This window comes from Elaeis guineensis, chromosome 4 (assembly GCF_000442705.2).
Source record: "Elaeis guineensis isolate ETL-2024a chromosome 4, EG11, whole genome shotgun sequence".
NCBI lineage: Eukaryota > Viridiplantae > Streptophyta > Magnoliopsida > Arecales > Arecaceae > Elaeis > Elaeis guineensis.
The window spans coordinates 23706030-23724087 of NC_025996.2; the positions used below are offsets into that span (position 1 = coordinate 23706030).

General features: G+C 36.0%; 1 protein-coding gene across 1 annotated transcript; it reads left to right on the forward strand.

The window, feature by feature from the left end:
* The first annotated feature begins 3683 nt into the window (after positions 1-3683).
* Positions 3684-10291, forward strand: LOC105043338 (uncharacterized). The gene is given in 9 exon segments (XM_019850051.2): positions 3684-3770; positions 6565-6589; positions 6699-6731; positions 6865-6986; positions 7107-7237; positions 7396-7622; positions 9126-9205; positions 9208-9381; positions 10066-10291. Coding segments are annotated over 9 exon segments (972 nt in total). The 3' UTR covers positions 10159-10291.
* Positions 10292-18058: the final 7767 nt, after the last annotated feature.

The following is an 18058-nucleotide window of genomic DNA, read 5'->3' on the forward strand; positions in this document are numbered from 1 at the left end:
AAGATTGAAATATAATAGTTATGAGGACTTGTCATCAGTCTGTACTGTTTTTACCATGGATTTGATAACCTTTGGAAGAATAATTTTATACATGTTCAAAAATATCATTTGTGGCTTATAGAATACTTTAATTCTCTTAGATATTATCCAGACCCACCTAGCTTACTTGTTGGTTGCCTAGCTGCATCCTTTACCATGCTTATTTTTGGTTACCTGCATTTTCTTTTTTATTGACACAATATTATGTGTCCATCTGCACTCTTATTTCTTAGATCAGTGCAAAATAAGGGATTAAAAGTTCTAAGCTTAACACCCAAAATACTTTCAAACATGTCCACATAACTAACTTTGTCATGTTTTATATGTAAATGCTAATAACTCAGCAAGCACTTGCCGGATGGTTTGTGATTATACATGCATTTATTTGATAGGTCTTTTGATCCATATCTAAATCTCTAGTACTTGGGGAACTGGGTTCTGTTCTAGTATTTATACTCCTATGCTTAGCAACCAGAGATCTTAATTATTGGGTGATTCATCTGCAAAAAATCTGGATTTGGATAATAATAGGGATGTTTCTTTACATAAGACATAAGTCATGGATAAATTGATTGAAATCGTATATAGTGATTTTTGAGAAAAAAGTTGCGTATACAAAGATAATGCAATAAACTATGTGAAAATTGGCGAAAAAGGAGAAAGAAAAAAGTGGATGAGAATAATTAGTAAGAAGATCTCATTAAATGAAAGAGATATTTATAACTTTAAATTATACAGAAAACAGCCTAATAATCTTATTGGATTAGTAAATTGTATGGCAAAAAGATTAAAATGAGTATCTCATTAAGTTAAGAAGAAGATTAAACAGCTTGGAAGATAGAAAGGTAAATAGTCGGAGTGTTAAGATCAAAAATTAAAATTTAGGTTTGCAACAAGAGCATGTTTTTAGTCCCTCAACCATGTAATAATTTCTGTGATATCAAAAAATAGAAATAAAACTATTAACAAAGGCAAATAACCAATCATATAATAATTAGTGTAGCTCTTTCTCTCCAATCTAAATTTAGTATGAAAAGAGAAGGCTGTTCCTTGTTGTCTGGAACTGGTCAACAGACTAGTTCGTATGCATTGTCTCCCGTCACTGCAATTCATGATTACATTAGAGAAGGGAAGAAGAGAGATATGAATATGGTGAAATGGCAGTTCTACCTTACATATGTGTGCATGTGCGTGGGCTGTGGGCTTCCTACTTTCTCCCCTCTCTCCCACCAACCCACCCCCCCCCCCCGCCTGCGCCTCCCATGTTGGAAAGGGGGAGTGATTGCCCCGCCACCCGGCCCCCCCATTTTTTTTTTCTGGGAGGTAGTGTGTTTTGTGGTGGGGGGGGGGGGAGTTGGAATGCAATAAAAGGGAGATGTTTGTATATGTTATTGGTATATTTGCTTGAGTAGGAATATAAAAAGTTGAGTCTTTGAAGGTGATAATTCCAGACATGGAAAATTTACTGCAAATGGGCATCCTCAAATTGTGTTTCTGGATGGACTTTCCTTTTACACTAAATAGATTGGGCTGGGCTTGCTTATTAAAATGTGGTGGGAAATATCCTAGTAGTGATAAATCAAGGGAAACTAAAGAATAATTTCATGAGCATGAAGAGGACAAAGAAACTTTTGAATTTCTTGTTTTATTAAATAGAAAAATATATTGTGAAGTAGTTCTGTCAGCCAATATTTGTGCATCATGCATCATGACAATTTTTTGAATGGGGACTGGGTAAATAATTTTTTCCTGGCTGTTGATTGTGCCCTATGATTGGCTCTCTCTGCATCTTTGTTAATTTCTGCTTTATTTAATTGTTGCAATGCTTTAGTTGCTAGCTTTTTCATCACAAAAGCAGCCTAAGAAAATGGTTATAAATATACATATAACACATTCTTCGGAAAGGTTTTGATTTTCAGTGAGTAAATCTGAGTCCACAAGTTGGTATTCTGATGATAGTTTAACTGTGTTTAATGTTCTTTCCATGTATACATGCTGAAAACTTAGGTCTGTATAGCGTAGCACTTGTATCATCTTCTTCTGTTGTTCATTCATAAATAAATCGATATCTTATTTCATCATAACACTCGAGAGTGGCAATATTGGAGTCATATGGTTAAGCCCAGTGTCAGATCTATTGATACACTGGATTAAAATTTTCTACAACATCACAACCAAGGTTTCTAAAGGTTTCTAGTACTAGACTGCACTGTTCTGTACAGGACAGGTATGGAACTGGTATATGATACACTTCCCATACTAACACTAGGCACTGGACCAGCACACTTAGAGCTGGAAAACAGGTAAAATATAATCCTGCAGTGTGATTCAGATTGAATTTGGATGCAAATTCTTGTATCCCATCAAATCCAGATATGGATCTGAATACATAGTTACAATTTTTGCTGGATCTGGATCTGGATCTGGATTTTAAGGATTATCCGGATCCCAGTCCAGATATCTGGCCCTTCAACTAAGAAAAAAAATGCACCAACGTAATTCCTTAAGTTAGAATCAAAACTATGCACTCCTACCTAGCTTAGAAGTCATTAACCACTATATTAATACTCAGCCTGCTTTAAAATGGTGGGTAGTTATACTTGTTTAAAATCTATTCACATCCTTAAGTTGAGTTATTTAAAATCTGTTTTGATGTTTAAATAGTTAATTTTTTTTTCCATAAAAATTCTATCCTTTCTTGTAGAAAATGAAAAATGAATATGCTTTATTTTATCCTTTGCAGTGTTTTCAAAAATTTATTGTTTAAATTATTTAAATAATATCAATAATTTTATATATTCATATATTTTTTGTAATTTTTTCACAAGTTTTCTAGGATTCATGGCTACTTTCTATTTAGGCTACAATTAAAGAGCAGTGTGGATGATGAAGCTATGTCACTTATAGCATGTTCTTTGATATAGAAAATATATTTATATTTTATTTGTTGTTATATTTTAAAATAATTTTAATGTTTTAAATATATTTTTAATGCAAACTCAATTTGACCAATTGACTGGGCGGTCGGACCGATGACTCAATGAACCGAAACCTGCAAGGTCTGTCAGCATCCTAGGTTAATATCTATGCGTTAGATTCTTACCTAGTTACTCGTATGTTACGTGTGATCTGGATAATGGATCTTGTTCCCATCCTGTATAGTTATGTTATTGATAGTTCTCTTTATTGAATTTTGCTCAAAATCTGATTTGTCTCCGAAATAATATCCAACTTATAGCTATATTTGGATAGAAAAGATATGGATATAAGTAATATCAGGCTTGTATCTTTATTCATTTCAAACAAATGTTCATATTGTTAATATTTGATTCATATTTGTACCATTTAGAACAAATATAGATGCTAACTTGGGATCCATTTACTATCCATATCTACATTCATATCCACTGGAAAAACATGGGTACTTTTATGGATATACTTATATCCGATCTTTATCCAATCCATTTTCAGCCTTAGGCATACTGCACCAATACTCCATATGTCCATACCAATTGGATGTTAGTATTGGTAGTTTTTCCAGTACTTAAAACCTTGATTACAAGCATGTACTTCCTTTTCATATGTAAACTTTTTATACACATCTAAGCAATTATTTTCAACCTCCTTGACTTTATTACTATCAAATGTTGCAGTTCTTTAACGGTTTTGGTTATCATGGAAGTTCTTTTGAGCAGACATACCGTTGCTATTCTGCATCTTTTATTGATAAGGTTTGGTATTCTTTTCTTGCTGTTACTCACATGGTTTTACTGAATTTTAAGTTTTCTATAGATCGCAAGTTCATGATCACTGAATGCTGTTTATGCCTTTCACAGCTATTTCCTTGATGTCCAAGGATCGCTTGATTTGTATGGTTGACTATTTTCTAACACTTGCCAAATATGCTCTGGGTTTCACTCAACATTTCATAATGGAGCTACTTATTGGGGGGCAGGAATTGCAATAGACATAGTTGCCAACCATGTGTATTTTTTTTTTTATCAAACAATTGTTTTCTGGGATGTCATGGCACATGAGAATTTCAACAGATATACCATTTCCACCAGGATACTATGGTATCATGTCACAATCTTGTCTCCATGATTGTAAGGTGGTAGAGCAGATCAAATATTTTCATCATGTTCTTTTTTGGTCCAACATCATGTTCTTTTTCAATGTATACATATTCTGTGTGGCATCCCAATTATGCTTTGAGGTTATAGAAACATGACATTGGAACTAATATTGGTTCGATACTGTTCTATAGCCATGATTTGGGAATCCTAACTCCCCTACTCTTCATACTTGGCACCATCTATATTAGGAGTGGAATTGATCAATTATCTTTTCCCCCTTTGGGCTTAGAAAATTGTTGTATGCTCACAGCACATTCGAGATGGTGTTTTCCATTCAACTTGATGGAAGTGGTGCTCGTCATAAGTGGATCAGCTGATAATTCTGGTCCTTGGGATGTGTAAAACACAGAAACCAACTCATGGATATGAAATCATCTTTCTTTGTTTGGCTTAGAAAATATTAAAATACTTGTATGGAATTCACCCTTTCAACTTGTTAGAAATGGTATTCATTTTAAATGGATTAATTAATAATTCTGGTATGTGGGACATGTACAATGCAAAACTAAATAACTAACATGGATGTGAAGTTATCTATAATACGCAGAAAAATCCGCAAGCCTGGCCGATCACTTAAGATCAATCTGTATATAAATACAAAATCTGCACTAGAGACCCTTTATCTAACTGATACTTGTTATATGGTCATTGTTCGTCAGTGCCGTAATCATGTTCAAAAAGCAACATAGTAACGGATCTTTGTTAACAATTGTGTATGCATGGAAAAATCACAACATTGTAAGCTCATTGAGAACAAAGTAGATGTAGCAAACCATTTAGCTTGCTGCACAGATTTCTTAGTATCTATTTGGAGAAGAGGTTGGCTTATTGAAGGCCGCACCTTCTCTTTAAGGAATTAAAGGAGGAATGAAGTTCTCTTGGAAAGAGATGATGACAACACAGAAGATCTGTCATTGATATCAAGACTAATGAAGCACCACATTTGATCTCATTGACCTGATACCCCTTGAGAACCCTTCATATTTCCTCTGTTTCTACTCAAATCTGTGTTTATGGAAGTAAACAATCACCTGCATACACAGCAACAGATTTGAGCAGTAACAGGGCCTTAAAGGCATAAGCATTAGTGAGATCTGAAGGATTTATTAAGAAGAATGAGAAAAGAGAAGAAATGAATCCGGAAATGAGAGAACAAAGGAGAAAGGAGGCAGAGCATACCGGTTGCTATTTTGCCTGGCTGTCTTTACGGTTAGGGCTACCAAGGTTGGTCCAGAAGACCAAAATATCCCTGGATAGCAGCGCTTAGTATATGCCCTTTTCTCAATACGATTTTAACCAAATATAGTTCCATTTACATGATTGACATCGCAAAGAAGCGCATTATTCATCCCTTCAGAAGTTCAAATCTTCAGGAATTTTAAAAAACTTGCTGAATTTGTACCTGCATTTGACCTGTGAAAGTTTTATAGCTGTCATTAGTAGGGTGAAGCTAAACATGAAACTTGAAAAATTTGCAAATAATTTTTCATTTCAGACACAAGTCTTCGTGTTAATATCTTTTCATTGCACACTAAAGTCTTTCTGTTTGAGAGGATCACGTAATTGACATGTTGACAGTAGTGCTTCTCTGCAATTTCTTGACTTTGCAATCTTTGCAAAATGAAAAAGGGAAAAAGAGATTTTGACCTTCTAATGACCTGATAAAATATGGGCCAACCTGAACCAGATATGATGAAAATATGAAAAGGGTTCAGGTCAGGCATCCAGATGAGATAGATTGACAAGGTTGGTCAGCTTGAAGGAAAATGGGGATTCATTTGCCATTTTTTTACCTGCTAAGCTGTCCAAAATGAGAATCAGACTGATATCTCATAAAATGGAATTTTCTTTGGCATTTAGGACAAGTTTTTTATGTTAGCAACGAGCTAGTGACTTTTTTGTGTAAAATAGGAATTATTTATTATTTCTGTTTTGTTTTAATTAATTTAATTAATTAATTATCACTATTATTAATATTTTTCTGCCCAGTTGATCCAATCTGATGCAAAGCCAACTGATTTGGTTATGGACTTGCAATTCTCAAATATGGTCAAATCTGGTTGAGCCTGGGTTAATCATTTTTTGACAACAAATTTGACCTGATCTAAATCCAACTAAGTCCGCCGAATTGCCATGCTACTGATGTGCAGGTTTTAGGTGACTGACTGGTATAGATTAGTTTTCTTGATATCTTTAATTTCAAAATGGCGGGATATTTCATTTCATTTTTCTGTTTACTTCTCGAAGCCTTACAATAAGAAAAAGACAAAAATGTCTTATCCGGTTCACTGAATTTCAATAAAGAGGACTGCTTTTCACCATTATTCTAAAATTGGAGTTTGTTTTTTCATTTTTATCCTTGTAATAGTTGTAATTTCTCTCTCTGCAGCCCCATCTGGAGAGTGGTGATAAAAGTATGTATTCTCCAAATCCTTCATTAATCTATATCAGTATCATATTTTGCATTTTTCTTATTATACTATATCAACTGCTGATGACCTAATATCTTTTCTGTTATTTCAGTTATAATGCCGCCCTCTGCTCTTGATCGACTTGGTGAATTGAACCTTTTCCCTGTTTTTCCCCTTATGTTTTGAACTCAATGTTACAGGCTATGAATATAAAATAAACATTCATTTATTTGGCTGATTGTATCTTTCTGATTTTTTTTTTTTTAATTTTTTTGCAGCATCCTTGCACATCGATTATCCAATGTTATTTGAACTTTGCAATGCTGCAACTGAACGGGTTTCACATTGTGGAGTTCTAGAGTTTATCGCTGAAGAGGGCATGATCTACATGCCATACTGGGTAGGCATCATTAAGAGAACTCTTAATTTAATTTGTTTAATCTAATTTTTCTACAAATGGTGCTCCGTGCTACAAAGGCACCTGCTGATTTCTTTTGATTTTTCTTCCTTTTGTCTTTAGATGATGCAAAATCTTCTTTTACAAGAGGGAGATACTGTGCGTGTCAAAAATGCCACCCTCCCTAAGGGTACATATGTGAAACTGCAGCCTCACACGAAAGACTTTCTAGATATCTCAAACCCCAAGGCCATGTTAGTAATTTGCTTATGTACCTTCACTAGCATATCCGCAGGGTCCTGTATCATATTTGTTATTGATGCTTTTGTATATAAAATGGAATGTTATTGTTCTAGTAATTGATTAGCTGCATTAGCATGGCCGGGTATTAACCCTTTTTCCTTTACTGCAGCTTGGAGACAACGTTAAGGAGCTTCTCCTGTTTAACTACAGGTGATAGTATCATGGTAGCTTACAACAATAAAAAGTACTACATAGATATTGTGGAAACAAAACCTGCTTCTGCAATTAGTATCATCGAGACAGACTGTGAGGTGGACTTTGCACCTCCACTGGATTACAAAGAACCTGAACAACCGCTACAACCTTCAATTCCTCCCAGCAAAGCACCAGTTCAAGGTTCCCATTCTGGATTACCCATTTACCCTTCTGATAGCTTCTACTTTTATTTCTTTGATTTCCTTTCATTATCCTTTTGTTTTCAAATTTATGTTGCTGAAAATAAATGTGGCTTATCCATGCAAAATATAGGTCCATTTTCTTCCTACAAATGTTTCTAAGATTTGTTAGTTCCATCATCTATAACCTGCCTTAATATTTCTATAAATGTATTTTAATATGCTTTGCCTGTATGGATGTTCCTCGTGCTGTTTTCAGTCAGAAGATAGTGTGTTATGTCATGCTTCCAAAGGCCGAAGATTTTGTGTGAAGAGCTAAACTATACTGCGGCAATTTTGCTTTTAGTTTTTTTTTTCCTCTTGTGATGGCGGAAAGTGTTGTGCTTGAGTAGCCATGTCCTGTTTTCTATGTGTGTGTGTAGGCTGTTGTCCCGATTAAATGTTCACCACATTATAGTTTCTCCTTAAGTTGCACAACATTGTCAGAGATATTGTGCAAGGCTGGCTTGTATATTCCTCTACACAGATTCTTGGTTTTAATTACTAGAATTCTCCTTGTTGGCTACATGCCTCTGCTGGATATTCTTGTAACCAAAATTACTAAAATAGACTTGTCACCTGCTTGCAACAAAAATTATATCAGTCAGTACTGAAGTTATTGAGGAGTTCAAATATAAATTTCTTTTTATAGTAGCATCAAATATGGATCTTTGATGGTCTCATAGGTACAATTAATCTTTCAGGCCTTCCCTTCAAATACAGGTGGATGAGTGTTAGGTTTAGTTTCTTGATCTCCTTTTTCAGTGAAAATTATTGATCCATGTGACTGCTTGTTGGGACTTCTAGGATTCTGAGTTGCTTATCTGGAGAGATGAGCTACCATGAAGCATGGACAACTTTTCTGTGCACGCACATAAATGGTTTCTTTTAGTCTGGACTTTCATTTTAATTGCATGTGGTAGGGTACTGCAGTAATAATTATCATATAGGTCACTTAAATAACTATTTATCTTATAACAACTTAAATATGGGTGTAAGCCTGACTGGATTTTGTCTGCTGATACCAAGTTTGCGATTGGTGGAAGCCAATAATGTTATTTCTAGCAAAAGGTTAGCTGCTTTTAATGTTTGCTTGTCATGCTGCAGTTGAGAAATTAATTCATTTGTGTTGCTGGGATTAGTTGATTCAATTTACATATGTGAACAGCCTACTTTGTAACTGCTGACAAATCAGAAATCTTGCTTTTTGTATGTATGTATCGTTTTGCAGCTCTGATGTTTGTCTGCACTGAGGCACTATTTTTTGGATTCCTCATCTTGCATGAAGTGTTTTTCATAGGCCACCTTTGATGTATGTCTGAGATAGGAAATTTTTGTTTCAGTCCTGTATACATAATTAGTTGGACATCTATGTTTCAAGGCATCTGATGATTTAGTGAAACGAGAGATTACTTGTGTTTTATCAAAATTTATGATGATTTATGTACTCTCTTGAAAGTTACAGTTCAAGAGGCTGAAGCTGATGCTGGACCAAAATTCAGCCCCTTTACTGGCATTGGGAGGCGATTGGATGGAAAGCCTTCAAAGCATCAAGAGCCAACCATCTTTCTTCTGTAGTGAATCGTCAGATGGAAGCACCACAAAATGCGAAGCAGCACTCAACAGCATCTACTTCACAGAGTGGTAGTTCTGCACATCAATCTGTGGGAAAGCTCGTCTTTGGTTCAAATGCAAACCATGCTCCAAAAGAAGAACAGAAGGTGTGCTTAGCTAATGCTGCTAATCTAACATCCATCTCTCCGTCTCTCTTACTCATGCTTCTTTGCATGTAAATTGATTGTTTGGGAAGTGAAAGGAATTTGACTAGTTTCTCTTCCAGAAGATTTCTCTTCTCGGCCAACCCATATAGGTTACTTATTCAAAAGCTAGTATGCAGGTTGAAGCTAATATGCGTAGTAGTGTCAGTGGTAGCTCATTTTCTCGGTGGAAATAATCTATAGCACCGAGTTCTTTTCTGCAGCTTCATTTTATAAGCTCAGCTGACTGAATTTTTTCCAGGGAATTAACTATTTATTTTTAGATTAGTAGAGCTCATCAAATATGCTTTTTAAATTTTTGCAAGAAGGATAAGAGGAGAGGTGCATAATAAGCATGGTTTCTTGGGTTGCTTGCCTCCTTGCGCTCATTGGAATCTCTGGATTGCAAGAAACCAGATATTGTTGTTAATTTATTATCGAACTATTGCAGTGTATTTAGACAGTCATATACATAATATTCACCTGTTATGTTAAACCTGAAAAAAAAGAGGAGGAAACTGAGGTAAATATCAAAAATAACCTATGGGTACAAAACCAATCAGTTTTTCTCGAGTTTTTTGATACCACAATTAGAATGCCTGAATGGAATCTCCACCATGCATTAACTTGTGCTGATTTGTGTTGCAGGTGGCCACAAAAGAAACAAAAGCAGAAGCTCCTGAAAAAGAAGAGCCCAAGTTCAAGGCATTTAGTGGGAAGAGTTACTCATTGAAGGGATAATTAATTGTTCACTGTATGTGTCTTTTCATGAATCAAAAAATGTTCTTTTCACACATGAGATATGTTTCATAATATGTTTGCACACCAAGGTTTCCTTGATATATAAATATGCATCTTCACATTGAAACAGACATATTCCAGTTTTCACCAACTTGTGAATATCTGATGTTTGAGTCAGTCACAATTTAAAGTTTGACTTTAAATTATATGATTTGTGACCTAATAGAGAAGTAACACTGTCAAAACAAAGGATACTTAATACGTGCAGAAAACATAGTTGATGTTCTAAGAAATGTGGAATTTGAAATGCTGAATCTTGTTGAATGATTCCTGAGATTTCAGTGATAATTGGATCATTATTAGTAAGTTAGGGATATTATGGATTATTGCCAAATTGTTGTGAAGGTGGAATATTTACATTCAATGAGAGATTTTAGAAGTAGTTAACTTGTTAACTAATGATATCCGCTGATATCGTTGCTATTGTTTTTATTACTTTGTTCAATCTTGCTTTTGCATGTGGTAGCATGAAAGCACATTAGTTTGATCATGTTCAAAATTCAGTTGTTTCTCTCTTTAATTTACATCATGGTACTTTTGAAAACCTTTATGTTTTCACATGCTATAGAGATTTTTCGGTTTTCTTCGTAGTTGGGTAATTCTGAACTGACAGCAAATCTCATAATCTCGTTCCCTGTTAGACTACTTAACTGGTTCGAATTATTCTTCTGCTATTCTTGTCAGATAAGCCAAGACCACGATTGTTTGTCCCATGCCATCAAAGAACTTTTATTCTGTGGTAGTCATATTAAATATGGCCATTGCTGAAATGATGAAATGAAACCATTGTTTCATTGCCATTGCCAATGATAAGTGATTCCAAAAGCAGCTTGATGATTGTGCCTGTCCTGCCAGCTCATAAGCCTGATCACTTGCCATCATGTCTGGGCATTTCCAATGTTGTTGCCTCTGGATCGACTCTTCATGATTAAACACTGATTAGGAGATGCCTTTCGATCAAATCTCCATGACCAAACACCGATTAGAGAATACGATGGAGAGGCTTCGACTCAAATCTCGCACTGCCTTTCAGGGAGAATAAATGGCTTCGGGGTTTCTCTTTAGGGTTCTTCTTAGCTTTCAGGCCTCGCAAGACTTCCTTTGGATGAAAAACCACCATGTAGGCCGTCTAACATACGGATGGCTAGAGATTTATCTGTGCAACAACGTGCATGTGCACGTGAGTGAAAAATAGATATAAAATATTGAAATAGAGGACAGAGTTGGTCGGGAGGCTTTTGCAAGAATGAGATCAAAATCTAAAGCAATCTTCCACCACAACAACTTCGCAACAACATGCAACTACTGCAAGCTCATAAGAACTGGAAATTTTAGTTCTCGAAGGCAATTTGAAACAAGGTGAGAATGGTACAATGGTAAGATAAAGCATAATGATTCAAGACCAAAAAGTTACCCAGAAAATTGAGTTCCAGATGGCAAGACAGAAATGGGTCGCAACTAAGAAAATGTGGAAAGATAAATGTTCTCTGCAGATAAATTGAATAAAAAAATTTGTGAAGTTTATTTATATTTATACAGTTGGAAAGTATAAATAAAATAGAAAAAAGTTTGATAATCACAGTTCACTACCTATGAAAGATCACAAGCGTCATCCAATCCTTCATCAAATCTCTTGCACCGTCGCAAATATGGATCACCAACCCATACAAGCAATGACCGATACACGTGATCTATTTGACCTTCACTTTAAGCGATACTGGCTGATACACAAGGAGGTTGTCAATATGGTAATGTTATGTTGGATCAGTTATGTCACTGCTCGGTTACTGCGCAACATGGTGAAAACGATTTGATGTAATTCTTAAAGAGTCTTTAGTTTCTTGTAAGTTGAATTCCTCTCTCTCGTGACCGTGTGTCGTGTATCGTAGCACTTTCTCATCGGTCTATGCATGTAAGTTGGTGACAGGTAAAACATCTTGACATATTCAAGTATACGGTGCGATATAAAATTGTTTTCTATCCCAAACAAGTTAGAATTAATGTGAGTTAGCATGCCAAGGCTTTTTTTTTGTTCCTTTCCAGAACGAGACTCAATTTTGATTAGCGAGTTCTAGGTAAGTTCTAATGCGTCCTAGTACCATAAAGAATAGCATAATCGTGAAGGTATGGACGAAAAACCAATGGGAGACGAACACAACTAGAATATTGCCCTTGCGTCTAAAAGAGTATAGCCCAACCAACCAAAATGGCTGCTTGGTCCGGCCAACCGCACAGTACGTCATCGACTCATCGTGTCTCACTTGTAACCTTCAACATCGAGCGCGTGTACCCCCTACGGTCCCTTACAACCGTTTGAATTAATTATATTAGTCTCTCCATCTGAACCATTCAATTGGTGGACCTCTTTCTTTCCATGGTGTTCATTTCAATCACATATGATTCAATGTCAGCTACGATGCTATAATGAACTCCTTTTGGCAAATGGCTTCCAAGGCCCGTAATCGGGTGGATACCGTATTAAAAATTTACTTTAATTCTCATTTTTTTAATTATATAAATCGAAGTGGTATTTTTATTTTTGAAAACAAGTCTCTTTTGAACTTTATTAAACTATCATGCCCCTGTCCTCGTATAAATGCATACGTCCAAGCCAGTAGATACACATAATAGATAGATGCATCCACGTGCAAAACATCTTTCCTGAGATAAAAATTGTTGCGGCGGACAGTCAGTTTGGAGTCGAGTCGCTGTGCCTAAGTCTGCAAATGGGTCAGGTTGATCCAGATCCAATCCGATCTAATCCGTATAGATTCGATTTGAATCATTTTAAAAAATTCGTAGATCCGAATCAAATTCTAAATTTGAACCCGTTTTATTTTTCAGATTGGATTCGAATTTACTGAATTTTGATACAACCCGATCCGACCTGATCCATGAAGATTTTTGGATTGATTTGAGTATTGAGATAAATGATCCGATCCAATCCGATCCGACTCGAATCTAATACGAGATCCGAATACTCACCTGAATTGCTGAACCCAAACCCAAACCCATCATTCATCTCTCTCTATTTCTATGTTATATAAATGTTAATTTTGATCAAGACCGCTTTAATATTTATTATTTTTGAAAGTATATTTTATTGATTTTTAGATTCTTATCTTTTAAAATTTTGCCAGAATATTTTGAGTTTGAATTAAACAAGTCAGAGATAGTGGTGACTAGTGAAAAAAATATGGCAGACTTTTTGGATTCTTGGATGAAGAGTGAAGAACATGAGGGCTCTAATAGTCTCAAGCATTATGATCAAAAATTATAATGCAAATAAGGTTGTTTATATATCTTCTACTTATTGATCTTATTATTTATAACCCAAATCCGAATCGATTCGGATTCGAACTTGAAACAGACCCGTATTTCATGGATTAGGGTCGGGTTATACATGGATCCAATCCAACCTGAATGACCTATTGGGTCAAAAAAATTGATCCTGGACCCAACCTGACCTGACTCGATTTTCTATTAGACTAGTTTTGGGTCCAATTCAAAGAACCGGATAGGATCGAGATCACTCGTAATCCGATCCGATCCGATCTATTTGCACCTTTAACTGCACCTAGTCACTATACGACAGGAAGCTGAGGAAGGGAGTTCGTCCATTGGAGAGAGGGCACAATAAAAATGGTCAAGGGCGAGAGCGAAAACTTATGATGTGCGTTGACAACGATATCTACTTGACGCCGAAGCGGCTGGGGTTTGGTGGAGTGCTGGGCTGCCAAGGGTGCAAGACCTGCAAGGGAAGTCCTGTCGAAGGTTACTCTGGTGAGGACTCTCTAATGCTTAAGTCAGAATAGAGCTTAATAGAAGGAGAAGCAGAGTCTCAGCATTGGAGCAAGCATCGCGCGTACCTGGAGGATCCTTTTTTACCTCTATTTATAAAGGGATCATGATAGGAGAGAGAGAGAGAGAAAGCCCATTCTAGGTTTTTTGGCCGTATCGAGTAGTGCAAGCCGTCCCATCGACTCTGACGGTTGACGTGCCTTTCGTTCGGTGTGCAGCTGGCTGCGGCGGTGCACCTTATCCCATGTGGGGCATAATTAATGATCTCGTGGATGTAATTAATAACTTCATAGTTTCTTATCACGGCGCGCAGCTGGCAGCGCAGGATATGGCTCCTGGGTGATAGGATTTGATGTGACTTGATGAGATAGTATGACGGCTATGCTTGATGTTCAGTCGCTCGACTGACACCCATGCTCTTGGATTTGGTAGTAGGTCGAATGAGTTCGTTAAGCAGTATTACCCAGTCATCGATTAAATCAGTCAGTAGGATACTGAATATGTAGTCGATCATATGCCGAATACTATTAGCTAACTTGTAGGCTGTGTGTAGGCTACATGGCAAACCAAGTTAGTAAAGTGCCGACTTGGTCGAGCCGCTTCTCTTTGTCGGTCAAGTATTGTCGATCTTAATTGGTGGAGAACCAGGTAGGGCAAGACCGATTGATCGAAGTTGGGTCGAATCATAATAGTTTGGTTGGTAAGGTATAACTAGTCGGTTGGGAGATGAGAAAATAGACTACTCGAGTAATCGATGAGGATCTATCCTAACAAAAGTGATAATTTTTTACTAAAAAAGTGAATTGCTGCAAAAATTCTCCTGATGTTTAATGCTTTATATAATAAATCTTATTTGTTTCTATCATGCTTACGAATAATAAAATAATGCTATAATCTTTTCTTTGAGCAAATAATGCTCTAATCATGGCTATTTTGTCAAAAATTACTATAATTATTTTATTATTGAGTTATTTTTCATTGTGGTGCTCATAACTTTATCCTGAATTGATGAAAAATAAATATACTTGATGTTGCTGTAAGGCTCCAGAGATGAGGTCGGTAATGAACCGAGCTGAAGAGCAGAGAGTTACACTGACGTGAACCACGAGCAAAATCTGTAAAAGAAGTTTCAAAATTATGGGGTGTATTTTGGTTTAGGATCCTCTGATGCTTAAGTCAGTTGGGATCTTGAGAATAGGTAGTAGAAATGGAGAAGTAAAAAGCAAAAAATGAAAGTTTGAGTGGAGAAAAATGAAAAGAACTCTGATTTTCTTTGAAAAATTTAGCAAAATTTTGTCTCTATTTACTCAAACTTGACTTACTTCTTCGAGAGCAATTTGTCTCCCTTTATATAGAGAGAGCTTGCTTAGATCATAAGGAAAGGTTGTTAGATCGTTGGAGATTTGTTATGCTATTAGGTTGTTGTAACAGAATAGTCAGCTATGCAGAGATCGTGAGATGGCTTTTCATGTAGCAAATAAGTTGTAATATAATTGAAAAACAGTTATGACTGAGCTGGATAATAGCTGTCAGACAACCATTCATAGATGTGGTGATATATCATAACAAACCGATATGGGATAGCTGACATCAGTAACTATTTGAATTGGGTATCATACCTTTAGTGTCGATAATCAAATCGATTGACAATCGAAGTGAGACGAAGGAGGTCAGAAGCAAACTGAAATAAGCATTCTGCTTACTAGTAGTTCTGGATTAAGTCAATTAGCAGATAATACTAGAGAGGCAGATCAGTCATGGGCTGATGTAATATGAGAGAATATTTATCTTAAATAATAATCTGCTATCACGTATTTAGATAATGATGAGGTTGGATAATATACACTAATACTTGATAGACCTAAAAGTTAGTTGATGTACACTTCAAATCATCTTCAAGATTTAAAACTCATCAGGTCGCTATGCTTTCTGAGTCAGAGATTGGACTCTAGCTTGATGATTTATTACCATTATATTCTTTTTTTTTATTTTTTTGAAAATGGTATTATCACACCATTCTACTTGACCCTATCAAATCCCAAGTAGATGAAATCTAACAAAAATTAATTCAAAAAATTATGTTTTAGTCTTCAAATTTAGAACTTAGCTACCTAGATAATCCAATAGGACTCACGATCAAGCAACTAGGGGAATATTTGGTTGGAGGGAGTTGAACTATAAAACAAAAATAAGAATGAGTAACTCTTATTTTAGTTATTTGGTTGGATGAAATCTCATATTTGTAAGAAATGAGAATGTTCAAATCTCTATCTTGCTCTAGTAATCAAATTTCATTTTGATTTCGTTTCTGCTCGCGAACTAAATATGCTAGAGGATATAGTCGTTCTGATTTTCATCCCACTCCATTTCGATTTCAAATCCGATTCCGATCCCGCACCAAACATGCCTAGATTTGATCTTACGTCTAACTCTCCAACCTAAAACCAATTTGGTTAGAACCTTGATTTGGATCAAGACGAAGACAAACCATTTTTCACCTGCTTGTTGCCCTCCGGGCAAATAGCGCCATTGTACTATAGTTCAAAAAACAGTTGGTATCTAACACTAACCTTGTCTCTTGAGGCCGTAATTGTGGGACAAAAAGTATTTATTTATTCTAACCTTTGGGTCCCAGCCATCTACTTGGTTAGGTGGCTACATCTGCGCCGCGACATAGATGCATGGTACATGTTCTTGCTGCTTCAAGTCCATGTGCCTTGAAACTGGCATCCTTCTCTCTCTAAAAATTGACTGGCTGCTGGCCTTGCTTTAAGTATACTCTTTGCTCATATTCAAGGAAAGCTGATAGGGGTTTTAGAGACCTTTTCCTTCGCCAGAGATGCATCCTCTCTCTAAGATATATCTTATCGATAAAAAAAAATTAAACATCTTTATAAAGAGCATACTTATGATTTTGCAATGATCCGGAATCTTCTTAAAAAAAAATAGTTTGAAGATATTATTTAAAATTTTTAACTCTGTATATCAATATGAGACTAAATATATGTCTTTATGAATTCTTACAAATTTTTTGTGCTCAAGATGGAGTTCCTTCTTTAAAAGATGATCCATTTTTCTGAAAGATGAACTGCCTACATCTGATCTACTTAATAGCTCACTAAATGCCTTATAAGTGCTTCCACCAACAAAAAAAAAGGAAAAAAAAAAAAAAAAATGAAGCTATAACTGTGCCATATTAGAGAGTGAAGTAAATGCTCTTACAGAAACATCAGTAACTTCTCTGCATGTTTTCCTCTTTGGACTGATTGGAATTATGGCGTTGGCACGTCCAGTTTTCCTTCATGCATGCCTAGCTGATTCAGTTTAACAGCGTAAGATTTCAGTTTCAACCTGTCATGGTCAAATATGGCTCTGTTTCTTACTGCTTGATTAAAAAGTGGGGGAAGGTCAAGGATTGCAGGCCAATCAGCATGTGATGTGATCCCAAGTTATCCTTTTGTTGTTGGAAATGGCCACAGGACAACGCCGAACGTTGTCACAATCCGAAATCATAACGTGAGATGTTTCAATACAAAGCAACATGTAATTACTTGCCTCATTCACCAATTAAAAGGAGATTAGTTGGGAGGTTAGAGTTCACATCATCTCCATACGTAGCACACCACACTACTCACCAGACATTATTAAATCGACGAAAAGGATGGAAATGAGTCACTTTGACACCATCCAAAGCAAGTTTACGTGTTTCCAACCATGTCTTCTTGCGTGATCAACAAACAACACTAGATTACAGAAATTTCATAAGTACTTCTATTTTAGTGTTGATCTGAAATTAATGCTGGTACACAATTGGGTGGTTCAAATCGGATGGTGTGCAGGAGGTCCCTCTCTCATATTACTATGGCATGTAGTGGTACAAAGGAGTTGAGTGGACCTGAATACAATTAACTTGTGTTTGGTTAGATCTTGAACAAGCCTGTACTCAAAATTCATAGGGTTAACTACCAGGCCTACATATGCCAACTAGAATTAGAATTAGATTAAAAAAAAAAAAAAAAAAAAGAGACAGCTACATATG